General features: G+C 53.5%; 1 protein-coding gene across 26 annotated transcripts; it reads left to right on the forward strand.

Annotated features, from left to right (window-relative positions):
• The first annotated feature begins 1777 nt into the window (after positions 1 to 1777).
• DYNC2I2 (dynein 2 intermediate chain 2) lies at positions 1778 to 27001 on the forward strand. Of its 26 annotated transcripts, none has more exons than XM_065530944.2 (11): positions 1784 to 1969; positions 5218 to 5365; positions 12608 to 12705; positions 19673 to 19921; positions 23667 to 23776; positions 24245 to 24402; positions 24903 to 25012; positions 25330 to 25578; positions 25750 to 25982; positions 26288 to 26445; positions 26684 to 27001. In XM_065530944.2, exons 4-11 carry the CDS (start codon positions 19838 to 19840, stop codon positions 26920 to 26922), a joined length of 1341 nt encoding a protein of 446 aa, XP_065387016.1. In that variant the 5' UTR covers positions 1784 to 1969; positions 5218 to 5365; positions 12608 to 12705; positions 19673 to 19837; the 3' UTR covers positions 26923 to 27001. The 26 variants fall into 26 exon arrangements, 20 of the variants coding, with proteins under 20 accessions (XP_045229792.2, XP_045229794.2, XP_045229793.2 ...); XM_074016418.1 differs by having other exon boundaries at positions 25411 to 25578; XM_074016421.1 differs by having other exon boundaries at positions 19673 to 19894; positions 25411 to 25578.
• Position 27002: the final 1 nt, after the last annotated feature.

Below are 27002 nucleotides of genomic sequence, written 5' to 3' on the forward strand. Positions count from 1 at the left end.
CAGCCTCAACGTCCCTGACTCCAGGGATCCTCTCACCCTGGCCTCCGGAGCAGCTGGGACTACAGGTGTGTGCCACCATGCCTGGCTAATTTTTAAATTTTTTGTAGCTAGGGAGTTTTGCTATGTTCAGCCCAGGCAGTTCTCAAACTCCTAGGCTCAAGTGATCCTCTTGCCTTGGCCTTCCGAAGTGCTAGCCATCTCGTTTGGCTTATTATTATTTTTTTAGAGAGAGGGTTTTGCTCTATCTCTCAGGCTGTAGTGTATTGGTGTAATCATAGCTCACCGCAGCCTCAAACTCCTGGACTCGAGGGATCCTTACACCTCAGCCTGCCGAGTAGGTGGGACTACAGGCATGTGCCACCATGCCCAGCTAAGTTTTGAAACTTTTTTTTGGTAGAGACTGGCTCTCACTATGTTGCTCAGGCTGGTTTCGAACTCCTGGCTTCAAGCGATCCTCCTGCCTTGGCCTCTCAAAGTACCGGGATTACAGGTGTGAGCCACCGCACCCAGTCTATTTGTTTATTATTTATTTTTATTGTTTTAGTCCTCAGGTTGGAATCTCCAGGGTTTTTTAATTGCGGTGGGGCGTGGGGAATGGCAGAAGGAGGCAATACTGTATCAAAAGCAATTCCTGGCCGGGCCCCGTGACTCACGCCTGTAATCTCAGCACTTTGGGAGGCTGAGGTGGGTGGATCACGAGGTCAGGAGATCGAGACCATCCTGGCTAACACGGTGAAATCCCGTCTCTATTAAAAAATACAAAAAAAAAAAAAAAAAAAAAAAAAGCAATTCCTTCCTCAGGGAGAGAATTTAATAAGAGAGGTTCTGGACTTTTTGCCCGACATACAGTAGGCACATTATTTGGTTATTTGCTTTTAATTTCGATTTAATAAGCATTTTTCTGTAGAAGACCTCATTTAGGCCTCCCAGCTTTTCTTTTTTTTTTTTTTTTTTTGAGGGGACGTCTCACTCCGTTGCGGAGGCTGGAGTGCAGTGGGGCGATCCAACTCACTGCAACCTCCGCCTCCCGGGTTGAAGCGATTCTCCTGCCTTCGTCTCCCGAGTACCTGGGATTACAGGCCCGCACCACCACACCTGGCTAATTTTTATATTTTTAGTAGAGACGGGGTTTCACCATGTTGTTGGTCAGGCTGGTCTCCATCTCCTGACCTCGTGATCCGCCCGCCTCGGCTTCCCAAAGTGCTGGGATTACAGGCGTGAGCCACCGCGCCCAGCCTGGGCCTCCCAGCTTTTCAACCACATTTAATCTCCGTAGGGATATTTTTCATCATCATTCTATTGAGACAGAGACTGAGGATCAAAGGGAGATCACTTGGCTTCGAGGTGACAGCCTGTTCGAGTGGCGCGGTTCTCGGATCTTCTGGAAGCATCAGTGGCTTAGCCAGATCTGCGCCCCCAGGCCCAGAACTCGCGGGCCCGCCACGGCCGCAGGCTCCAGCCCTCGCCTGGCCTCTGCGCTTGGCCGCTCAGCGCCATCTTTGAACCTGGCACCAATGCCTCACTTCCACAGTTTTCCTCGCCTAGGAGTAGTCAGGCCTTCCTCGAGCCTGCTTTTTCTAGGGACAGGGTATGCAAAACCGGTCATGCTTCTTTCTCTGGCCAAGAAGAATCATTACTTTTCTTTCTTTCAGGCCTTGCAGGTGGCGCTGCGACCAATTCAAACATGGCGCCGCCAGCCTCACGTTCCCCGTTTCCGCTCAAGGCGGCGTAGGGGCGGAGGTCGCGCCTGGCTGCGTCGGCACGAGGGGGCGGAACCGTCTCCATGGCAACCCGCGCGCAGTCCGGGCCACTCAGCCAGGCGGGAAGCGCTGGTGTTGCGGTGCTGGCGACGGGCGGGGTTGCGAGCGGCCCGGGGCCGGGGCGGCCAGGGGCACTGCAGGACGAGACCTTGGGTGTGGCGACCGTGCCCTCGCAGTGGAGGGCTGTCCAGGGCATCCGCGGGGAGACGGTGAGGGCTCGGGCCCAGCGCGGAGAGACGCGGGCGGGAAGGCGCGGGCGCAGCGCGGCCGCCGGGCGGGTTCGGGCGTCCCACCGTTTGCCTTTATGGTTTATTCCACATAAACTGACCCTGAGGATGCTCTTGGCTCATTTTTTAACAACAAAAAGTGGAAAAAAACACCTACAAGGATCCCACTTTTTTTTTTTTTTTTTGAGACGGAGTCTCGCTCTGTAGCCCAGGCTGGAGTGCAGTGGCCGGATCTCAGCTCACTGCAAGCTCCGCCTCCCGGGTTCACGCCATTCTCCGGCCTCAGCCTCCCGAGTAGCTGAGACTACAGGCGCTGCCACCTCGCCCGGCTATTTTTTGTATTTCTTAGTAGAGACGGGGTTTCACCGTGTTAGCCAGGATGGTCTCGATCTCCTGACCTCGTGATCCGCCCATGTCGGCCTCCCAAAGTGCTGGGATTACAGGCTTGAGCCACCGCGCCCGGCCGGATCCCACGTTTTGAAGGATTTTGTGTGAACTGCAGTGTTTAAGCATTTAAAACAACTTTTTTTTTGGTTTTGTTTCGCTTTTTTTTTGAGACAGGGTCTCGCTCTGCCGCCTAGGCTGGAGTGCAGTGGTGCGATCTCGGCTCACTGCAGTCTCAGCCTCCGGTGCACGAGCGATCCTCCCACCTGCGCATCCAGAGTAGCTGAGACTTAAGGCGCGCGCCACCACGGCGGCTGTTTATTATATATAGAGATGGGGTCTCCCTGTGTTTCCTTGGCTGGTCTCCAACTCCTGGGATTAAGCTGTCCCTATCTCGGCTCGCTGCAAACTCCGCCTCCCGGGTTTACACCATTCTCCTGCCCCAGGCTCCCGAGTAGCTGGGACTACAGGCGCCCGCCACCACGCCCGGCTAATTTTTTTTTTTGTATTTTTTAGTAGAGACGGGGTTTCACCGTGTTAGTCTGGATGGTCTCGATCTCCTGACCTCGTCATCCGCCCGCCTCGGCCTCCCAAAGTGCTGGGATTACAGGCGTGAGCCACCGCGCCCGGCCCAGGCTAACTTTTAAATGACCAAACTGCATCGTAAATTCTAGATAAGCCAGTTTTCCAGGTGTTTAATCAAACGCGCAGAAAAGGAGGTGCTCTCATGAGATGAAGGGCGGGGCTGCTGCGTGCTCAAGGCCTCTCCCAAGGGGTCTGTGCGGACTTGGAGTACCTGCCGTGTGCCAGGAGCTGTTCAAGGGTTGGGGACTCATCAGAAAAGAAGACAGACATCTGTCCCTCCTGGAGCTTACATGGGCAGTGGCAGGGGCTGTAATATTAACAGTATGTTTAATAAGTAAATTATGCAGTGTGTTAGAAGGTGAACAGTGCCGTGGACAAAAGAAAAAGCTGAGAGATTGGAAGGACTGGGTTGGGGATTGAGAGTGTGGTTTGCCGTGTGGACTACAGTGAGAGGGTGACATTTTAGCAAAGATTTGGAGGAGTGAGCTTGTGCTAAGTGGATACCTGGGGTAGAGTCATCGAGGGAGATGAAAAGTCAAGTGCAAAGTAGGGTGCCGTGGCATTGTGCCTGTAGTCCCAGCTACTTGAGCAGCTGAGGGGGGAGGATCCCTTGAGCCCAGGAGTTCAAAGGTGCAGTGAGCTATGATTGCCCCACTGTGTTCCAGCTTGGGTAACACAGTGAGAGACCCTGACTCTACAGGGGGAAAAAAAGATCAGTGCAAAGGCCCTAGGACAAATCTGTCTGTTTGAGGAGGCAGATGGGCCTGGAGAGGAGTGAGAGATTGCGAAGAGTGGTCCCAGGTGAGGTCAGAGAGGATAAGGTGAGGAAAGGCAGGTCAGGTGGGGCCTCTCAGAGTATTGTAACGACTTATGCTTTTCCTCTGAAGATGAGCAGCCTTGGGTGCTGCACATGTCCCAGAAGAGAATACTGAGGCTTAGCTTGCTGCATGAACCTGCAGAGAGCCCAGATCTTCCCCAAGGCCAGTGAGGTTTCCATGAAGTCTTATCTTGAGGACAGATTTCTTACCTTAGGCCTAGAAGTCTGCACAGCTGAAGCCAGGATCTGATCTGGCTTGCAAGCACTCCCCGCTTTGCTGTGCTGCATGGGAGCAGTTCTCAGGGAAAGCCAGGGCACTGGGTGGTTTAGTTAACTGTCTATCCTTATCACAGGTCAACTGATGATTCAGATGCACTGGCTTTTAAGCAGTACTCGGAATAGGTCTTGCTGAACATGAACTTTTTTTTTTTTTTTTTTTTGAGACGGAGTCTGGCTCTGTCGTCCAGGCTGGAGTGCAGTGGCCGGATCTCAGCTCACTGCAAGCTCCGCCTCCCGGGTTTACGCCATTCTCCTGCCTCAGCCTCCCGAGTAGCTGGGACTACAGGCGCCCGCCACCTCGCCCGGCTAGTTTTTGTATTTTTTAGTAGAGACGGGGTTTCACCGTGTTAGCCAGGATGGTCTCGATCTCCTGACCTCGTGATTCGCCCGTCTCGGCCTCCCAAAGTGCTGGGATTACAGGCTTGAGCCACCGCGCCCGGCCAACATGAACTTTTTTTTTTTTTTTTTTGAGACGGAGTCTCGCTCTGTCGCCCAGGCTGGAGGGCAGTGGCGCGATCTCTGCTCACTGCAAGGTCCGCCTCCCGGGTTCACGCCATTCTCCTGCCTCAGCCTCCCGAGTAGCTGGGACTACAGGCACCCGCCACCATGCCTGGCCAATTTTTTGTATTTTTAGTAGAGATGGGGTTTCACCGTGTTGGCCAGGATGGTCTCGATCTCCTGACCTCATGATCCACCCACCTCAGCCTCCCAGAGAGCTGGGATTACAGGCTTGAGCCACCGTGCCCGGCCTTGCTGAACATTTTTAGAAGACTCTAGGTTGGGGCTGGGTGTGGTGGCTCACACCTGTAATCCCAGCACTTTGGGAGGCTGAGGCTGGTGGGTCACCTGAGGTCAGGAGTTGGAGACCAGCCTGGCCAACATGGTGAAACCCCATCTCTACTAAAAGTACCAAAAATTAGCTGGATGTGGTGGTGCACACCTGTAATCCCAGCTCCTCTGGAGGCTGAGGTGGGAGAACCGCTTGAACATGGGAGGCGAAGGTTGCAGTGAGCCGAGATTGTGCCACTGCACTCCAGCCTGGGTGACAGTGAGACTCTGTATATAAAAAAATAAATAAAAAAGTAGACTCTAGGAATCATTGATTCAGTTTAATACTTTTTTTTTTCTAATAGAATGAGATTGAGTCCGGTTAATTTTCTTTTAGATAGCTTTAACCTGTAGAATCCCAAGAAAATGATTCTAATACTTGGGTGTGAAGGCTTTCATCTGAGGATGGTTCACTTGAAACAGCCAGCTCTCTTACCTAAGGAGATTCTTTTATATGGTAAGAATGTTTCAAGGGCCAGAAGAAGGTAAGTTACTTTTTTCATCCCTTCCCTTTCTGTTGTCCCCTTCCCACTCTTCCCTTCCCCTCCCTCCCTCCCTTCCATCCATCCATCCATCCACAGGATCTTGCTCTGTCTCCCAGGTAGGAGTGCAGTAGTGTCATCTTGGCTCACTGCAACCTCCAACTTCCAGGCTCAAGCCGTCCTCTTGCCTCAGCCTCCTGTGTAGCGGGGATTACAGATACATACCACTGTGCCCAGCTAATTTTTAAATTTTTTTTTGTGAGATGGAGCCTCTTGCCAGGCTGGAGTGCAGTGGCGCCATCTCGGTCCGCCTCCTGGGTTCAAGCGATTCTCCTGCCTCAGCCTCAGTCCTGAGCTGGGACTACAGGCACGCGCCACCACGCCCAGCTAATTTTTGTATTTTTTTTTTTCTTTTGAGACGGAGTCTTGCTCTGTTGCCCAGGCTGGAGTGCAGTGGCACCATCTCGGCTCCCCACAACCTCCGCCTCCTGGGTTCAAGTGATTCTTCTGCCTCAGCCTCCGGAGTAGCTAGGACTACAGGCACGTGCCACCATGCCCAGCTAATTTTTGTATTTTTAGTAGAGACGGGTTTTACTATGTGGGCCAGGTGAGTCTTGAACTCCGGACCTCGTGATCTAACCTCGTGATCTCCCCGCCTCGGCCCAGAGTGGTGAGATTACAGGCATGAACCACCATGCCCAGCCGTTTTTTTGTTGTTGTTGTTGAGGCGTAGTTTCACTCTATTGCCCAGGCTGGAGTGCAGTGGCGCAGTCTCGGCTCACTGCAAGCTCTGCCTCCCAGGTTCATGCCATTCTCCTGCCTCAGCCTCCTAAGTAGCTGGGACTACAGGTGCCTGCCACCACAGCCGGCTAATTTTTTGTATTTTTAGTAGAGATGGGGTTTCACCGTTTTGGCCAGGATGCTCTCGATCTCCTGACCTCGTGATCCGCCTGCCTCGGCCTCCCAAAGTGCTGGGATTACAGGCGTGAGCCACTGTTCCCTGCCTGGCCTTTTTTTTGAGACACAGTCTCACTCTGTGGCCTAGGCTGGAGTGCAGTGGCGTGATCTCAGCTCATTGCAACTTCTGCCTCCCGACTTCAAGCAATTCTCCTGCCTCAGCCTCCCGAGTGGCTGGGGTTATAGGCATGAGCCACTATGCATGGCTAATAATTTCTTTTTTTTTTTTTTTTTTGAGACAGAGTCTCACTCTGTTGCCCAGGCTGGAGTGCAGTGGCACGATCTTGGCTCACTGCAACCTCTCCCTCCCAGGTTCAAGTGATTCTCCTGCCTCAGCCTCCTAAGTAGCTGGCATGCCAGCACGCCTGGCTAATTTTTTGGTTTTTTTTTGGTAGAGGTGGAGTTTCACCGTGTTAGCCAGGGTAGTCTTGATTTCCTGACCTCAGCCACCCAAAGTGCTGGGATTACAGGTGTTAGCCACTGTGCTCAGTCCATTTTTTTTTTATTTTAAGTAGGGATGGGGTTTCACCATATTGGCCAGGTTGGTTTTGAACTCCTGACCTTTCACCATATTGGCCAGGCTGGTCTCAAACTCCTGGCCTCAAGTCATCCGCCTACCTCGGCCTCCCAAGGTATAGGTATTTTTTTTTTTTTTTTTTTTTTTTTTGAGACAGAGTCTCGCTCTGTCGCCCAGGCTGGAGTGCAGTGGCCGGATCTCAGCTCACTGCAAGCTCCGCCTCCCGGGTTTACGCCATTCTCCTGCCTCAGCCTCCCCAGTAGCTGGGACTACAGGCGCCTGCCACCTCGCCCGGCTAGTTTTTTGTATTTTTTAGTAGAGACGGGGTTTCACCGTGTTAGCCAGGATGGTCTCGATCTCCTGACCTTGTGATCCGCCTGTCTCGGCCTCCCAAAGTGCTGGGATTACAGGCTTGAGCCACCGCGCCCGGCCAAGGTATAGGTATTACAAGCCTGAGCCACCTCGCCTGGGCTACTCTTGGTACTTTCTTTTTGTGTGTGTGAGACAGAGTCTCGCTCTGTTGTCCAGGCTGAAGTGCAGTGGTGCAATCTCAGCTCACTGCAACCTCCACCTCCCGGTTTCAAGTGATCCTCCTGCCTCAGCCTCCTGAGAAGCTGGGACTACAGCTGCGCACCACAACGGCTGGTTAATGTTTGTATTTTTATTTTTATTTTTTTATTTTTTTATTTTATTTTATTTTTTTGAGACGGAGTCTCGCTGTGTCTCCCAGGCTGGAGTGCAGTGGCGTGATCTCGGCTCACTGCAAGCTCCGCCTCCCGGGTTCACGCCATTCTCCCGCCTCAGCCTCCCAAGTAGCTGAGACTACAGGCGCCCGCCACCACACCCGGCTAGTTTTTTGTATTTTTAGTAGAGACGGGGTTTCACCATGTTAGCCAGGATAGTCTCGATCTCCTGACCTCGTGATCCACCCGCCTCGGCCTCCCAAAGTGCTGGGATTACAGGCTTGAGCCACGGCGCCCGGCCAATGTTTGTATTTTTAGTAGAGATGGGGTTTCACCATGTTGGTCAGGCTGGTCTTGAACTCCTGACCTCAAGTGATCTGCCCACCTCAGCCTCCTAAAGTGCTGGAAGTACAGGTGTGAGCTACTACCCCTGGCCCTTCTGGTAGTTTTGAAGCTTAGACATCATGGGGTTACGGAAAGATAGAGGTGCATAATGTAGTTCCTCCTCCATCTCTGCCAGCTTTTTATTTCCTTCCTGTTGCTTTTCATCAACATCTCTGATCAGCTTCTCATTGGTCCCCACTGCATCCAGCAGCTGCTTGGGCACCCCTTGTAGGCCTTCCTGGAGACAGTGAAAGATCTCATGCAGCTTCCCGACATGCTCCAAGGAGGGGGCAGAGGTGGCCATTTCACAGGCTGTGCTTAAGCAGCGACCACTGAGATTCTGGGTGCTGGGTGTGCTCCTAGCCTGGCAGAACCGCGCCCAGCCCCTCAGCCGTCATGGTGACCACTGTGCTACTGCCGCCTGGTGCTTTTTGAGTTAACTTTTTCTTCTTTGTGGAGGTAATCTATGGGCCGGCGTGGTGCCTCATGCCTGTAATCCCAGCACTTTGAGAGGCTGAGGCGGGTGGATCACCTGAGGTCAGGAGTTCGAGACCAGCCTGGCCAACATGGTGAAACCCCATCTCTACTAAAAATACAAAAATGGGACTGGGCACGGTGGCTCACGCCTGTAATCCCAGCAGTTTGTGAGGCCGAGGCGGGCGGATCACCTGAGGTCGACTGGTAGTTGAAGACCAGCCTGACCAACATGGAGAAACCCCGTCTCTACTAAAAATGCAAAATTAGCCGGGCGTGGTGGCGCCTGCCTGTAATCCCAGCTACTCGGGAAGCTGAGGCGGGAGAATCGCTTGAACCCAGGAGGTGGAAGTTGCGGTGAGCCAAAATCACGCCACTGCATTCCAGACTGAATGACAGAGTGAGACCCTGTCTTAAAAAATATATATGTATTTATATATATATTACTATATATAATATATATAACATTTGTGTATATATTATATATGTATATTTTTATATATATGTAGTTTTTGGCCTGACTTGACTTTTCTTGCCACATCCCTATCTGTTTAGAGGGACGGTGTCCTGGACCTTAATTTTCGATCTGAGTTTGAGGGTGCAGATCCTTTTTATTAGTGGCTTGGCCCTGGACTAGTAAAGCAGTCTGTCTTCTGTGAAGTGCGATTGTTAGGATACTTCTTATGGGATTGAATGGGACTGTTGACCAGAAAGCCAAGTGAAAGCCAGTGCTGTTCATGTGGAGTTTCTGAGTGTCAGTGACTGGCCCCGCTGTCTCAGCTGAGGGGTACCTCATCCCTCTTCTCAAAGGTAGTCAACAGTGGAATGCCCTGGAAAGTGTTGAAAAATGTGAACTCCTGGGTTCTACTTGCAGTTACTGTGGCTTACTTTGCATGTGGTATGACTTGGGAATCTGGTTTTATAAAATCTCCCTAAATGATTCTAATGCATAGCGAAGTTTGAGAACCACTAGAACCACTAGTTTAATCCAGCTGCTTTCCAGTAGAGTTACTTAAAAAAAAAAAAAATTATTTATTTATTTTTGAGACAGAGTCTTGCTCTGTCATCCAGGCTGGAGTGCAATGGTGCAATCTCAGCTCACTGCAACCTCTATCTCCTGGGATCAAGCAATTCTCCTGCCTCAGCCTCCCGAGTAGCTGGGATTACAGGCACATACCACCATGCCCAGCTAATTTTTGTAGTTTTAGTAGAGATGGGTTTCACCATATTGGTCAGGCTGGTCTTGAACTCCTGACCTGTGATCTGCCCGCCTCAGCCTCCCAAAGTGCTGGGATTACTGGTGTGAGCCACTACACTGGCCCAGTTTTTTTTTGTTTTTTTTTTTTTGAGATGGAGTCGCACTGTCTTCCCTAGGCTGGAGTGCAGTGGTGCAATCTCGGCTCACTGCAGTCTCTGCCTTCTGAGTTCAAGCAATTCTCCCACCTCAGCTTCCCCAGTAGCTGGAATTAGAGGCGTGTCCCACTAGGCCTGGCTATTTTTTGTATTTTTAGTAGAGACGAGGTTTCACCATGTTGGCCAGGCTGGTCTCGAACTCCTGACCTCAAATGATCCACCTCGGCCTCCCAAAGTGCTGGTGGTCTAGTTCTGTCTCCCAGCCTGGAATGCAATGATGTGATCAAAGCTCACTGCAGCCTCAAACTCTTGAGCTTAAACAATCCTCCCACCTCTGTCTCCCGAGTAGATAGAATTACAGGTGCACACCATCACGCCTGGCTAATCTGGAAAATTTCTGTAGAGTCAGAGGTCTTGCTTTGTTACCCAGCTGGTATTGAACTCCTGGCCTCATGTGAGCCTCCCACTCAGCCTCCCAAAGTGCGAAAATTAAAGCTGTGAACCACCGTGTCTGGCCCGTTTTAAGCATTTTTGAAAGTGTGCAGTTCAGAGGCATCAAGCATGATTCCAGTGCGCCATCCTCACTGCGATCTATTGAACTGTTTCCCAGTGGGGTGCATTTTTTTTTTCGGTAGACGGAGTCTCGCTCTGTCGCCCAGGCTGGGGTGCAGTGGCGCGATCTCGGCTCACTGCAAGCTCCGCCTCCTGCGTTCACGCCATTCTCCTGCCTCAGCCTCCTGAGTAGCTGGGACTACAAGCGCCCGCCACCGCGCCCGGCTAATTTTTTTTGTATTTTCAATAGAGACGGGGTTTCACTGTGGTCTCGATTTCCTGACCTTGTGATCCGCCTGTCTCGGCCTCCCAAAGTGCTGGGATTACAGGCGTGAGCCACTGTGCCCGGCCCAGTGGGGTGCATTTTTAACATTCAGGTCTGTCTCCCTTGATTTAGCTCCTTGAGGGCAGGGGTGAGTCTCCTGTAGTTTTCCGTGTCCCAGAGGTGCCTAGGAAATGCTGAACTGAATGGTTTCTTGTGTGCTTTCACCCCCTGGCAGGCCTCTGCTGCATCCCTCTTCTGAATTCACCTCGCTGCCTACCTCTGGGCCTCTACGTGAGTGCCTTTTCTGGACTGGCTGTAGCTTCCGGCCCGGCAGATTCTCTCTCTCTCTCTCTTTTTTTTTTTTTTTTGAAACGGAGTCTCCCTCTGTCGCCCAGGCTGTAGTGCAGTGGCACAATCTTGGCTTACTGCAACCTGCACCTCCTAGGTTCAAGCGATCTTCTCACCTCAGCCTCCCTAGTAGCTGTGATTACAGTCGTCTACCAACAGACTTGGCTAATTTTTCTTTCTTTTTTCTTTTTTTTTGTGTTTTTAGTAGAGAGAGGGCTTCACCATTTTGGTCAAGCTGGTCTCGAACTCCTGGCCTCAAATGATCTGCCTGCCTCAGCCTCCCAAAGGGCTAGGATTACAGGCCTGAGCCACCATGCCTGGCTCTGCCTGCTTGGCTTGGCTGGGCCTGGCTTGGCCCGGCCCGGCCCAGGAGATTCTCTAGCATATGGCACCCCCTGTTTGAGACGAAGTCTGGCTCTGTTGCCCAGGCTGGAGTGCGATGGCGCGATCTCAGCTCACTGCAACCTCCGCCTTACTGGTTCAAGTGATCCTCCTGCCTCAGTCTGCCGGATAGCTGGGATTACAGGCGTGTGCCACCACACCCGATTAATTTTTGTATTTTCAATAGAGGTGGGGTTTTGCCATGTTGGCCAGGGTGGTCTCGAACTCTTGGCCTCAAGTGATCCTTCTGCCTCGACCTCCCAAAGTGCTGGGATTACAGGTGTGAGCCACTGTGCGCGGCCAGTGTTCAGTTTTCATTCAGTCAGAGAAGTCAGGCTTGGGGCCTAGCTTGTGGCTTGGGTAGGAGGTTTTCCAAGAAAAGGGGTCCTGTGGGGCAGGTGGACTTTCCAGGAGGCATCTCCTCATCTTTCTGGGCCTCAGTTTCCTTCCTCTGAGAGGCAGGAGTGCTGATGTTTTGGGCTTCTCATTGCTGCAGGCTCTCTTGGGGAAGAATTGGCCTTCAGGCTGCAGAGGGACCCTGGGGCCTCAGACTCTCAAGAGGGTGGACCCTACTGGTCTTGCTTTGGTAGTCACTCTTCTCTGATTCCTTCTGAGGACGTCCTGGTGTGATTACGTAAAGTATGGCCCAGCCCTTTGTACTCCCCTGAACACACCTTTTTTTTTTTTTTTTTTTTTTTTTTTTTGAGAGTCTCGCTCTGTTGCCCACGCTGGAGTGCAGTGGTGTGATCTCAGCTCACTGCAACCTCCACCTCCCAGGTTCAAGCAATTCTGCCTCAGCCTTCCGAGTACCTGGGATTACAGGCGTGTGCCACCACGCCTGGCTAATTTTTTGTATTTTTAGTAGAGACAGGGTTTCACCATGTTGGCCAGGATGGTCTCGATCTCTTGACCTTGTGATCCACCCGCCTTGGCCTCCCAAAGTGCTGGGATTACAGGCGTGAGCCATAGCGCCTGATCCCTGGATACACTTTCTAGGTGTGGGAGGCTGACCCGGGGCCCAGCTTCCTCAACACTCCCCTCTGAGAGTGACCTAGGAAGCGAGGATTCTGACTCCCATGCCTCATTTCTTTCTCTGACTTCCTGGGGGCTGCTTATTGGAGCCTTACCCTCTTGCCAGTCACACACTGCCTGGCATAGTGGCAGGGTATGGACTTGGGCCTCATCCCCAAAGGGATCTCAAACCATGGGAAGCTGATTTAGGTATCCCGGAGCACAAAGAGTAATTGTGGCTTCTTACCAATTCACAGGAAATTTGCAGATGCCATATTAATGTTTGTTTTTTGAGACAGAGTTTCGCTCTTGTTGCGTAGGCTGGAGTATGATGGCGTGATCTCAGCTCACCGCAACCTCTGCCTCCCGGGTTCAAGTGATTCTTCTGCGTCAGCCTCCCAAATAGCTGGGATTACAGGTGCGCTCCACCATGCCTGGCTGATTTTTGTATTTTTAGTAGAGATGGGGTTTCACCGTGTTGGTCAGGTTGGTCTCGAACTCCTGTCCTCGTGATCAGCCCACCTGGGCTTCCCAAATTGCTGGGATTACAGGCGTCAGCCACTGTGCCCAGCTGACCTGGCTAATTTTTAAATTTTTTGTAGAGACTGGGTTTCCCCATGTTGCCTAGGCTGGTCACAAACTCTTGGACTCAAAAATAATCTACCTTCCTTGGCCTCCCAAAGTGCTGGGATTACAGACATGAGCCACTGTGCCTGGCTTAGCATAATTTGTTAGGGCCCTAGGATTTTCTGGGTATAAATGAACTTTGGCTTTTCCTTGAAGTCATCAGCTGCATTATCCCCTGACAAGAGAGTCAGCCTGTCTTTTGAAGCTTTGAAGCCAGGCATTGACTTCTTTCTAGTTTCCAAATTCCTAGATGGCATGTCCTTCCAATGTTTCATCTACTTTGAAAATCTGGGCCGGGTGTGGTGGCTCATGCCTGTAATCCCAGCACTTTGGGAGGCCCAGGCGGGCTGATCACCTGAGTTCAGGAGTTTGAGACCAGCCTGGCTGACATGGTGAATCTCTGTCTCTATTCAAAATACAAACATGGCCGGGCGCGGTGGCTCAAGTCTGTAATCCCAGCACTTTGGGAGGCCGAGACGGGTAGATCACGAGGTCAGGAGATCGAGACCATCCTGGCTAACATGGTGAAACCCCGTCTCTACTAAAAAATACAAAAAAAAAACTAGCCGGGCGAGGTAGCGGGTGCTTGTAGTCCCAGCTACTCAGGAGGCTGAGGCAGGAGAATGGTGTAAACCCGGGAGGCGGAGCTTGCAGTGAGCCGAGATCCGGCCACTGCCCTCCAGCCTGGGCGACAGAGTGAGACTCCGTCTCAAAAAAAAAAAAAAAAAAAAAAAATTACAAACATTAGCCAGGCATGGTGTCGGGCACCTGTAATTCCAGCTACTCGGGAGGCTGAGGCAGGAGAATTGCTAGAACCCAGGAGGCGAAGGTTGCCGAGATCACACCACTGTACTCCAGCCTGGGTGACAGAGTGAGACTCTGTCTCAAAAAAAAAAAGAAAATCTGTTTAGTGCGGCCATCTTCATCAATAATCTGAGCTAGATCTTCTGGAGAACTTGCTGCGGCTTGTCCAGCAGCACTTGCTGCTTCATCTTGTATTTGTACATTATGGAGATGGCTGCTTCCCTTAAAGCTCATGAGCCAACCTCTGCTGGCTTCCCGCTTTTCTTCTGCAGCTTCCTCACCGCTCTCAGCCTTCATGGAGTTGAAGAGAGTTAGGGCCTTGCTCTGAGTTATGGTGTGTCTTAAGGAAATGTGGCTGGATTGATTTTCTATCCAGGCCACTAAACTTTATCCCTATCAGCAATATGCTGTTTCACTTCCTTATAATTTGTGTGTTCCCTGGAGTAGCACTTTTAATTTCCTTCAAGAACTTTGCGTTCACAACTTGGCTGTTTGGTGCAAGAGGCCTGGCTTCAGCCTGTCTCAGCTTTCAACATGCCCTCTTCACTAAGCTTAATCATGTCTAGCTTTTGAATTAAGAGACCTGCAACTATTCCTTTCCCTTGAACATTTAGAGGTCCCTGTAGGGATATTAATTGGCTTAGCTTTTTTTTTTTTTTTTTTTTTAACATGGAGTCTCACTTTGTTGCCCAGGCCAGAGTGCGGTGGTATGATCTCGGCTCATTGCAACCTCCGCTTCTTAGGTTTAAGTGATTCTTCTGGCTCAGCCTTCCAAGTAGTTGGGACTACAGGCACCCGTAACCACGCCTGGGTAATTTTTTTTTTTTTTTTTTTTGAGACAGAGTGTCACTCTTGTTGCCCAGGCTGGGTTCAAGCGATTCTCCTGCCTCAGCCTCCTGAGTAGCTGGGGTTGCAGGTGCACACCACCATGCCCAGCTAATTTATGTATTTTTAGTAGAGATGGGGTTTTGCTGTGTTGACTAGGCTGGTCTCGAACTCCTGACCTCAGGTGATCCGCCCGCCTTGGCCTCCCAGAGTGCTGGGATTACTGGCATAAGCCACTACGCCCACCCAATTTTTGTGTTTTTTTAGTAGAGATGGGGTTTCACCACATTGTGCAGGCTGGTCTCGAACTCCTGACCTCAGGTGATCTGCCTGCCTTGGCCTCCCAAAGTGCTGGGATTACTGGCATGAACCACCACACCTGGCTTAATTGGCTTACTTTCAATGTTGTTTTGTCTCAGGGAATAGGGAAGCCCAAGGAGAGAGAGAGATAGGGAACAGCTGGTCAGTGGAGCAGTCAAATCACACACAACATTTATCGATGAAGTTCACTGTCTCACGTGGGTGCAATTTGTGGTGCTGCAAAACAGTTATTGTAGTAACATCAAAGATCACCCATCACAAATCACTGTAACAGATATACTAAGAATGAGTAAGTTTGAAATATTGTGAGAATTGCCAAAATGTGGCATAGGCATGAACTAAGCGCATGCTGTAGGGAAAATGGCTTGATAGGCTTGTGCAGTGCAGGGCGCCGTGATTCTTCAGTTTGTGAGGAGTGCTGTATCTGCCAAGTGTCTGAAGCGGAGTGCAGCGACACTTGGTTGGCCCAGCCTCGTGTGTGTGTGGGACAGCACTATGGCTGGGATGCAGTTTACTGTCGTCAGGTCAGACAGTCTAGTGGCAAGTCAGGTTGGCTGGGCGCGGTGGCTCACACCTATAATCCCAGTACTTTGGGAGGCCGAGGAGGGAGGATCATTTGAGTCCAGGAGTTGGAGACAAGCCTAGGTAATATAGTGAGACCCTGTCTCTATAAAAAAATTCTTTTAAAAAATCAGCCAGGTAGGCCGGGCGCGGTGGCTCAAGCCTGTAATCCCAGCACTTTGGGAGGCCGAGACGGGCGGATCATGAGGTCAGGAGATCGAGACCATCCTGGCTAACCCGGTGAAACCCCGTCTCTACTAAAAAATACAAAAACCTAGCCGGGCGAGGTGGCGGGCGCCTGTAGTCCCAGCTACTCGGGAGGCTGAGGCAGGAGAATGGCGTAAACCCGGGAGGCGGAGCTTGCGGTGAGCTGAGATCCAGCCACTGCACTCCAGCCTGGGCGACAGAGCGAGACTCCGTCTCAAAAAAAAAAAAAAAAAAAAAAAAAATCAGCCAGGTGTAGTTTTTTACCTGTAGTACCAGCTACTTGGGAGTCTGAGGTGGATTGCCTGAGCCCAGGAGGCAGAGGTAGATTGCAATGAGCTATGACCACTCCATTGCACTCCAGCCTGGGCAACAGAGTGAGACCCTGTCTCCAAAAAAAAAAAAAAGGCCGCCTGGGTTAAAGTTGATCACCTTTTGCTGTGTGACCTTGGGTGAGTTCCTCAGTTTCTCTGTGCCCCAGTGCCAACATTAATAATATGAACATAGGATTTACTTCGTAGGGTGGTTGTGAGGAGGAATGAGGTGATGTGGGTGAAGCTCTTGGCACAGTGCCTGGAAGTGAGCTCTTACCAAGTGGCACTGTGGTCAGAATTGTGGCTTTCACAGAGTTTGAGATTCTCCCTTAGTCCCCTTGACTCGGCACATGCACTTTGTGATCCCCTGGCGCATTCATTCATTCCTTGATGTGTATGCTCCCTCGGCAGCCTCCTCCAGCTCTGTGGCTTCAAGTCACATGTCTGGTCAGAAGCTCTCCAGAGCTTTGTAACCTCCCCTGGGAATACTTGATGCCTCCCCGTGGGTGGCTGAGGCATCTGAGTCCAAAGCAGGCCCCACAGAACTGCCCTGTGTTCTCTGTCTGAGTGTGACCTCACATCTGGGGATGCCCTGTCCACGGGTTCTCAGTGCAGATCCCAGGGTCACCCTGGATTCCCTTCTTTCCATGATTCCCAGAGTCCAACACATCTTCTTGGGCTTTACTTGCTCTGTTGCCCAGGCTGGAGTGCAGTGGCACAATCAGCGGCTCACTGCAGCCTCCACTTCCTGGGCTCAAACAATCTTCCCACTTTAGCCTTCTGAGTAGCTGGGGACTACAGGATGTGCCACCATGCCTGGCAATTTTTTTTTTTTTTTTTTGAGACGGAGTCTCGCGCTGTCACCCAGGCTGGAGTGCAGTGGCCGGATCTCAGCTCACTGCAAGCTCCGCCTCCCGGGTTCACGCCATTCTCCTGCCTCCGCCTCCCGAGTAGCTGGGACTACAGGCGTCCGCCACCTCGGCCGGCTAGTTTTTTGTATTTCTTAGTAGAGACGGGGTTTCACCGTGTTAACCAGGATGGTCTCGATCTCCTGACCTCGTGATCCGCCCGTCTCGGCCTCCCAAAGTGCTGGGATTACAGGCTTGAGCCACCGCGCCCGGCCTTTTTTTTTTTTTGAGATGGAGTCTCCCTCTGTCAGCCAGGCTGGAGTGCAGTGGCATGATCTTGGCTCACTGCAACCTTTGCCCCCCAAGTTCACGCGATTCTCCTGCCTCAGTCTCTCAAGTAATTGGGATTACAGGTGCCTGCCACTGTGCCCGGCCAATTTTGTATTTTTAGTAGAGACGGGGTTTCACCATCTTGGCCAGGCTGGTCTTGAACTCCTGACCTTGTGATCCACCTGCCTTGGCCTCCCAAAGTGCTGGGATTACAGGCATGAGCCACCATGCCTAGCTTCTGGCAAATTTTTAATTGTTTTGTAGGTACAGGGTTTCTCTCTGTTGCCCAGGCTGGTCTCAAACTCCTGGACTCAAGTGATCCTCTTGCCTCGGCCTCCCAAAGTGCTCGGATTACAGGTGTGAGCCACTGCGCTCAGGCAATTTTCCTCTATAACATTTTATTCTGGCCCACGACACTCCTTCCTGAAGCTTTCCACTTGGCCGGCTCCTTCGTGTCCTTCACCTCAGCTCAAATGCCTTCTCCCTAAGAGGCCACCCTTGCTGTCCCCAGACAGCCTCCCTGGCTGTTTGCTTCTGTTCTCTTGCCTCTGGATGTGCTCAGTGCTGTGTGGATTTGGTATTTCTTGTTTTTTCATCTCTCCCCACCCCTGTGTAAGCACCTGGGGCACAAGAATCTTGCACATTTTCTTTTCTGCTGTATCTTCATTACCCATACAATGCCTGGCAAGTAGATGCTCAGTAAGTAATTTTTCTTTTTTTTTGAGACGGAGTCTCGCTCTGTCTCCCAGGCTGGAGTGCGATCTCGGCTCACTGCAAGTTCTGCCTCCTGGGTTCACGCCATTCTCCTGCCTCAGCCTTCCCGAGTAGCTGGGACTACAGGCACCCACCACCACACCCAGCTAATTTTTTTGTATTTTTAGTAGAGACAGGGTTTCACCATATTAGCCAGGATGGTCTCGATCTCCTGACCTCGTGATCCGCCCACTTCGGCCTCCCAAAGCGCTGGGGTTACAGGCGTGAGCCACCGTGCCTGACCTCAATAATTTTATTTTATTTTATTTTTTGAGACAGAGTCTCCCTCCATAGCCCAGGCTGGAGTGCAGTGGCGTGATCTTGGCTCACTGCAACCTCCGTCTCCCAGGTTCGAGTGATTCCCCTGCCTCAGCCTCCTGAGTAGCTAGGATTACAGGCACGCGCCACCACACCCGTCTAATTTTTTTTTTCTTTTTTGAGATGGAGTCTCGCTCCGTTGCCTAGGCTGGAGTGCAATGGCATGATCTCAGCTCACTGCAAGCTCCGCCTCCTGGGTTCACGCCATTCTCCTGCCTCTGCTTCCTGAGTAGCTGGGACTACAGGCACTCACCACCACGCCCGGCTAATTTTTTGTATTTTTAGTACAGATCGGGTTTCACCACGTTAGCCAGGATGGTCTTGATCTCCAGATCTTGTGATTCACCCGCCTGCCCACCTCGGCCTCCCAAAGTGCTGGGATTACAGGCCTGAGCCACTGCGCCAGCGTTTTTTTTTTTTTTTTTTTGTGTGTGTGTGTGTGTGTGTGTGTGTGTGTATGTGTATAAATGAATGTCTGCTTTGTGCCAAATACCGTGCAAAGTGCTGGGGATTCAAAGATCAGACAGAGTCTTATGCGAGGGGACTTGCGGTTCACTAGGACACAGACAAGCAGAGGGAATTGAGTGGCCTGTGGAGATGAGGGTGGGTACCAGTGCTGAGGCCTCTCTGTTCAGAAGAGAACTGTCCTGGTGAGTCCGGCCCCTTTCCTTCCTCCGGGCTTGCCTCCTGGCCCAGCTCGAATCCTGCATGAGATGGGAAGGAGGGAGTGTGGCAGTCCAGGGCCCTGTCATTGTCCCTTGGCCACCTGGGGGAAGCCCCTCACAGCAGCAATCATTGCTTCTGCCCAGAGAGCCTTCGTTTGGTGAAGATTGGGCATGTCTGTAAGATAGGGAGGCTGGCTTCTCCTTCCCTTTCTGATGTTTGTACCTGTGCCAGGTACAGCTAAGCAGGGGACCAGGAATAGTAGGCGTGGTGGCAGGGTGGAGAGCAAGGCCTCTGGGGGCGGTGCTCTGCCTCCCGCCCAGCAGCTCATAGTGGATGCCGGAGCTGCCATTGCTCGCCCGGGTGCTGGGAGGGCTGCCTGCTGAGGGAGGCAGCTGGGGTGGTGTGAAGCTGGGGTGTTCATGGGCATCAGACCATGTGTCTGCCAGGGTGCTGGTGTGAGCCGACGTGGTTCTGCCTGCCCTCCACGTCTTCAGAAATGGAGCCCTCTGGCTCTTCCGAATTGTACCAAAAGTTTGGGGCAGGGTCTCACTGGCCTGTGTGGGTCCCTTGGCCAGCCCTGAATTGGTCCCTGGGGCTGAGGCGCGGACACAGTGCTCTGGTTGGCTGGCATTGATTGACTGTGGGACATAGGAGAGTCAAGGGGCCATCTCCAACCCAGACCTCACTGAGAGAGGCCCCTAGCCGGAGACCATCGCACCTAGGAGGAGGTCCAGCAGGAGAGGCAGGCAGGGGGCTGGGCGGGGGCTGGGCGAGAACAGCCGGGTGGTGATGCTTGTTTTCACCCTCCCCCCAGAAAAGTTGCCAGACGGCCAGCATTGCCACTGCCAACGCGTCCGCCCAGGGCCGGAGTCATGTGGACGCCCAGGTGCAGACAGAGGCCCCTGTGCCCGTCAGCGTGCAGCCCCTGTCCCGGTACGACGTGCCTCGGCTCGCAGCCTTTCTTCGGAGAGTGGAGGCCATGGTCATCCGAGAGCTGAACAAGAACTGGCAGAGCCACGCGTTTGATGGCTTCGAGGTGAACTGGACCGAGCAGCAGCAGATGGTAGGGGATGGGCTGGTGCAGCCTCGGGTGGAGCCCCTGCCCCACTTCTGTCTCCCGTTGTTTTCCTTCCCACAAATAACAGCCGTGCCAGTCGTCGTCACGGTCAGCAGTCACCAGGCTCTAACGTCCTGCCTGGTACTGGGCTAGGTTCCCTAAGAATAAGTCAGTGAGTCTTCACTGCTGGCCTTGAGGTAGGTTTTGTTCTGTCCACTTTACGGTTAGGGGGATGGACATCCTATGTGGAAGTAACGTCCAGGGTGAAACTGAGCGGGTGAGCAGTGGAGGCAGAGGCTGGAGCCCGGGTGGCCCGGCTGCTCTGCCTCCCCATGTATGGTACAGTGAGGGCCTTCTTTGGGCCAGGCCCACTTTAAGAATGTCTCCTGTGGTATCTTACTCACTCCTCAAAACAACTGTATGAGGCCGGTATGAGGCCGGGCGCGGTGGCTCATGCCTGTCATCAGCGCTTGGGAGGCCGAGGTGGGCGGATCACCTGAGGTCAGGAGTTCCAGACCAGCCTGGCCAACATAGTGAAATCCCGTCTCTGCTAAAAATACAAAAATTAGCCAGGCGTGGTGGTACACGCCTGTCGTTCCAGCTACTCGGGAGGCTGAGGCAGGAGAATTGCTTCAACCCGGGAGGTAGAGGTTGCAGTGAGCTGAGACTACACCACTGCACTCCTGCCTGGACAACAGAGCAAGACTCCTTCTGAAAAAAAGACAAAAAAAAACAACTGTATGAGGTAGTGCTATTATAATCTTCAGTTTATAGATGAGGCTGAGAGAGGCTAAGTGACTTGTCCAGGGCCACACAGCTATACCCTGGCTGAGCCAGAACTTGAACCCCAGTCTCTCTGGTTTCACTACCATGCTCCAGGTCATCTGCCCTCCAGGTACAGTCCAGAGTCATGACCCTGTAAACACTGATGGGCAGTTGGGCAGACAGCATTGGGTTTGAGATGAGGGAGCTTGTGTCTTTGTCTTTTTTTTTGAGATGGAATCTTGCTGTTTCACCCAGGCTGGAGTGCAGTGGCATGATCTTGGCTCACTGCAACCTCCGCCTCCCAGGTCCAAGCAATTCTCCTGTAGCTGGGATTACAGGCACCCGCCACCACACCTGGCTAATTTTGTGTTTTTGGTGGAGACAGGATTTCACCATGCTGGGCAGGCTGGTTTCGAACTACTGACCTCAGGTGATCCACCTGCCTCAGCCTCCCAAAGTGCTGTGATGACAGGCATGAGCCACCGCACCTGGCCAAAAAAATGTTTTTAGAGTTAGGGTCTTCCTATGTTGCCCAGGCTGCACTTCACATGGGCTCGAGATGCTCCTGCCTCAGCCTCCTGAGATGATTTTTTACAAAGTGTAAACATTTCTTGAACCAGAACACAGATCAACAAAGTGAACATTACCAGGCCTGCAAGAGCTTCCTTCTACCTCCTAGCCCACTGTATAGCCTTGTTTGAAAATAATGGGTTCATGCACGTTGTGGCTTGGATTGGTGCTGCATTCCTTTTTACAGCTGCATAGTGTTCCATCGACAGACCACATTCATTTAGCCACTCATCAGCTGATGGACGTTTGGGCTGTTCCCCTTTTTGGGTATTGTGAGTCATGTGCCTGTGTCCGGCGGACATGAGTTTTCATTTCTCTTGGGTCTAAACCTAGGAGTGGAGTTGCTAGTCCTGGTCTCCTGCCAGCTTGTTCTCCACAGCAGAGGCACCTCTTGCACATGCTCCAGCCCTGCCCGGGGTATGGCTGTGGAGTGGGGAGTCTTTCCAGTGGATAGTTTTTTTTTTTTTTTTTTTTTTTTTTTAACAAAATGAGTTTTTTTTTTTTTTTTTTTTTGAGATGGAGTCTCACTCTGTTGCCAGGTTGGAGTGCAGTGGCGCGATCTCGGCTCACTGCAACCTCTACCTCCCAGGTTCATGCTTTTCTCCTGCCTCAGCCTCCCGAGTAGCTGGGACCACAGGTGCCCGCCACCACGCCTGGCTCATTGTTTTGTATTTTTAGTAGAAACGGGGTTTCACCATGTTGGCCAGGAATGGTCTCAAACTCCTGACCTCGTGATCCGCCCGCCTCGGCCTCCCAAAGTGCTGGGATTACAGGTGTTGAGCCACCAGGTCCGGCCTTTTTTTTTTTTTTTTTTTCTGAGACACGGTCTTGTTCTGTTGCTTAGGCTGGAGAGCAGCAGTGCAACCTCTGTCTCCTGGGTTCAAGTGATCCTCCCACCTCAACTTCCTGAGTAGCTGGGATTACAGGCTCTGGCCCCCATGCCCAGCTAATTTTTGTATTTTTGGTAGAGACGGGGTTTCACCATCTTGCCTGCGCTGGTCTTGAACTCCTGAGCTCAAGCTATCCTCCTGCCTCAGCCTCCCAAAGTGCTGAAATTACAGGAGCCATTGCGCCCAGCCTTCAGTGGATAGTTTCTTTATGTAGAATCATGAGGTCAACAGATCTGAAACGTCAGAGGATCTGGGAGGCTGTTTGGATTCCTGGCACACACTACTTCCTGGGCAGCTGGTGCCTACCCCTGGCTAGGCTGGTTGTCAGCCTCCTCACTTGTGGCTGTGGCCGGCTGGGAACTGAAAGCAAGATGCCAGAGCTAGACAAAAAATTGTGTGCAGCTGGGCACCGTGGCTTACGCCTGTCATCCCAGCACTTTGGGAGACCGAGGCAGGCGGATCACCTGAGGTCAGGAGTTCGAGACTAACCTGGGCAACATGGTGAAACCCCATCTTTGCTAAAAATACAAAAATTAGGCTGGGTGCAGTGGTTCATGCCTATAATCCCAGCACTTTGGGAGGCTGAGGCAGGCGGATCACGAGGTCAGGAGATCAAGACCATCCTGGCCAACACAGTGAAGCCCCATCTCTACCAGAAATACAAAAAATTAGCCAGGCGTGGTGGCGGGTGCCTGTAGTCCCAGCTACTCCGGAGGCTGAGGCAGGAGAATGGCAGGAACCCAGGAGGCGGAGGTTGCAGTGAGCAGAGACCGCACCACTGTACTCCAGCCTGGGTGACACAGCAAGACTCCATCTCTTAAAAAAAAAAAAAAAAAAAAATATATATATATATATATATATATATATATATATATATATATATACACACACACACACACACACACACACACACACACAAACATACACCCAAAAATTAGCCGGGTGTGGTGATGCTTGCCTGTAGTCCCAACTACTTGGGAGGCTGAGGCATGAGGATCACTTGAACCTGGGAGGTGGAGGTTGCAGTGAGTGGACATTGCACCATTGCACTTCAGCCTGGACCACAGAGTGAGACTCTGTCTCAAAAAAGAAAACCAACCAACTCACCACCACCACCAAAAAATCATATGCGTGTAGCACAGTATGACGTTGGATGGTTTGCTTGACCCCTTGTCGAGTGTCCCACTCGGCCATGTTGGGCATTTTTATGCTGCTGGCAGCCATCCCTACCTTCCTGCTACAGCCCCTGAGGCTTGGAAACTGTGGAGTGCGCCTGTGAGGGCAGCTGCCGCTCTGGGCAGGAGCCCGGTCGGCCTTGCTTCTCAGGCCATGCCTTCTGGGCTGTTGGAAGCATCCTGCTGGGACAGATGTGGGGATGAACACTCCACGTTTTCCTCTAGGCCTGGCCGATGGACTTAAGGGCCTCTAGGGCCAATATGGCCTGGCCTAGGTGGGGTTTTTGGTTAGGCAGTCACGAGGCTCTCTGCTGGTGGCTTTGGGACTCAGGGTTGGGGACGTCTCCGCAGGTGTCTTGTCTGTATACCCTGGGCTACCCTCCAGCCCAAGCGCAAGGTCTGCATGTGACCGGCATCTCCTGGAACTCCACTGGCTCCGTGGTGGCCTGTGCCTACGGCAGGTGAGTGGCAGTGGGGCGGGTGAGGGCAGCGTGCCACTCCAGGACCCTCGCAGGGCCTTGTCTCTGTAGCTGCACAGGGAAGAGTTGGTTCTAAGAGCTTGGACATCCTGGGAGTCTCTTCTTAAGGCTTCCTGGGTGGGGGTGACAACAAGTGGCAGGAGAAGAGCAGGCAGTGGGGCTGAGTGCCAGGACCGCCCTCCCCCCTGCCCGGCGGCCCTGGGCCTGCCTGCCTCGCTGCGTCCCCATCCTGCATGGCATGGACCATCCTTGGTGCCGGGGGACCGTTTTCCAGAGAATGTCACGCCCTTGGGGTGCTAGAGTGGAGCGTGGGCCACTTCAATACCCAGAGTAGTGTCTAGTGGTGACAAGGACACAGCGAATGTGTCGAGGGCTAGTGGGGAGAGAGGTGGGGTGGGTGATAGGAGCCCCACCCAGGGGCACAGCCGGCTAAGGTGTGTCCGTGTGCAGGCTGGACCATGGGGACTGGAGCACGCTTAAGTCCTTCGTGTGTGCCTGGAACCTGGACCGGCGAGGCCTGAGTCCCCGGCAGCCGTCGGCCGTGGTGGAGGTCCCCAGCGCTGTCCTGTGTCTGGCCTTCCACCCCACGCAGCCCTCCCATGTCGCAGGTGAGCTACCTGCTGCCTCTGCCTCCTCTCCTCTCAGGACTCAGCTTCCCGCCCTGCAGAGGCACACAAGGGAGCTTTTCATGGGCCCTTTGGCCCGGAGACAGAAAGGCAGGCCCTGACCCCCCTCAGCCTGGAGCCCAGGTGAAGGTCTGTGGTGAGGCCTGAGGGGGTGGAACTCGGAGGAGGAGTCTGGAAGGGGGTCCACGGTCGGGGCTAGGGGGCCGTGGAGAGGCCAAAAGAGGCAGGTGCCCTTGGGAGGCCATCAGTGGTGCGGGGCAGACAACGCTGGAGGGAGCTGCCAGGTGCAGGGCAGGGGCGTCCGGCAGAGCTCCCTGGGGTACAGCAGGGGAGCTGGGGGCTAGGACTCTCCCTCTGTGGGGATGACTTCCAGCCAAGTGGCTCTGCCACCTGGCTCTGTGGGTGGGCCAGGGCGGGTGCTTGGCCAGGAAGCCAGGCTGAAGGTAGGGCTGAGCCTCTGCCCAGGCCCACTATCCCTGCAGGAGGGCTGTACAGTGGCGAGGTGCTGGTGTGGGACCTGAGCCGTCCTGAGGACCCGCTGCTGTGGCGCACAGGCCTGACGGATGACACCCACACAGACCCTGTGTCCCAGGTCAGGGCAGGGGCTGCCGGGCGGGGTGGGCCCTGAGGCAGAGCTGGGCAGAGGGCGCCCACTCTCCTAGGAAGGTCACCCGGGCGTTGGCAATTGGACAGTTGCCTCCTGCATTCTCAGAGCTCCCACAGCATGAGTCACCCCCCTCAGGAGCCACTCCCAGGGCCCTGTGGCCATTCCCAGCCTCCTCTGCAGGCACCGAGTGAGCGGCACTGGGATTCTGGGACTGGAGAGGGCCCTGGGAACCCTCTGGGCCTGCCCCCTGGTGGGTGAGCCTGGCTCTTGGGCCTCCCTGATAATTCTTTTTTTCCTGGAAGAGAGGGAAGGTAGGGGTGGAGTGTACCACCTGGGCCAGGTGTCCCTTGTCTCCATCCTGGCCCTGCACACCGTCATCTCAGGTGGTGTGGTTGCCCGAGCCCGGGCACAGCCACCGCTTCCAGGTGCTGAGCGTGGCCACCGACGGGAAGGTGCTGCTCTGGCGCGGCGTCGGGGCGGGCCAGCTGCGGCTCACGGAGGGCTTCGCCCTGGTCATGCAGCAACTGCCACGGAGCACCAAGCTAAAGAAGGTACGCGGGCGCCCGGAAACTGCCTCGGCCTGTGCTGGAGAGCCTCGGGGGCGGGAAGGTGTGGCCAGTGGGCCCGACTCGCTGTGGTCGTCCCTCCTGTTCTCTGGCTCTGTTGGGACAGTGCCATCTGATGCATTTGGCTCTGACCCTGCTGCTGCCATTTCTCCACAGCATTCCCGGGGGGAGACCGAGGTGGGCGCCACGGCAGTGGCCTTCTCCAGCTTTGACCCTAGGCTGTTCATTCTGGGCACAGAAGGTGGCTTCCCGCTCAAGTGTTCCCTGGCAGCTGGAGAGGCAGCCCTCACGCGGATGCCCAGCTCTGTGCCCCTGCGGGCCCCGGCACAGTTTACCTTCTCCCCCCATGGTGGTCCTGTCTACTCTGTGAGCTGTTCCCCCTTCCACAGGTAGGCAGGGGAGGCCTGGGCCCGAGGCTTAGTGGGGCCAGGGCATCCCTGCACTGCGGGTCTCTAGCCTGCCAAGCCTCATGACAAACTGCTTCAAGTGCTTGCCTTCTGCCCACCTGAGACCCTGTCCAGGTCTTTGGTGGTTTGCCCAGGCATCGTCCCTCTAAGAGAGGACCAGCTCCAGGCTCAGGGACCAGGGAGGCTCTTCATGAGCTTGGTAGCCCAGGAGGGGTCTGGTGTTGGGGGCCAGCACCACCCAGACCCCAGCACTGATTCCCTTGCCTGGCCCCCTGCATCCCATCTAGGAATCTCTTCCTGAGCGCTGGGACCGATGGGCATGTCCACCTGTACTCCATGCTGCAGGCCCCTCCCCTGACCTCGCTGCAGCTCTCCCTCAAGTATCTGTTTGCTGTGCGCTGGTCCCCAGTGCGGCCCTTGGTTTTTGCAGCTGCCTCTGGGGAAGGTAGGAAGGGGCCGCCAGGCCTGGATCTCTTTTAAGGGGTGGGTGGTCTGGCCCCTGCTTGTACCTGGGGTTCTGGGTTGGGGAAAGACTGCACGTGGGGGTAAGGATGGCTTCCCTCCAGCAACCCAACTCAAAGCGACCGTGGCTGCACACGACAGGAGTGAACCCAGGTGGTAGCCTCCTCCTTCCATGTGGTGGTCTCTAGAGTTTCTCTTACTCCATGTATCTGTCTTTCCAGGTGACGTGCTGCTGTTTGATCTCCAGAAAAGCTCCCAGAAACCCACAGTTTTGATCAAGCAAACCCAGGATGAAAGCCCTGTCTACTGTCTGGAGTTCAACAGCCAGCAGACTCAGCTCTTGGCCGCGGGCGATGCCCAGGGCACAGTAAAGGTGTGGCAGCTGAGCACAGAGTTCGTGGAACAAGGGCCCCGGGAAGCTGAGGACCTGGACCGCCTGGCAGCGGAAGTGGCCACCTGAGGGGTCCCGGAGGCGGGTGCAAGCCTTCGCTGTGCCGAGCCTTGTGTTTCTGACAACAAGCTGAATGAAGAAAAGCAAAG

This window comes from Macaca fascicularis, chromosome 15 (genome assembly GCF_037993035.2).
Source record: "Macaca fascicularis isolate 582-1 chromosome 15, T2T-MFA8v1.1".
NCBI classification, from domain to species: domain Eukaryota; kingdom Metazoa; phylum Chordata; class Mammalia; order Primates; family Cercopithecidae; genus Macaca; species Macaca fascicularis.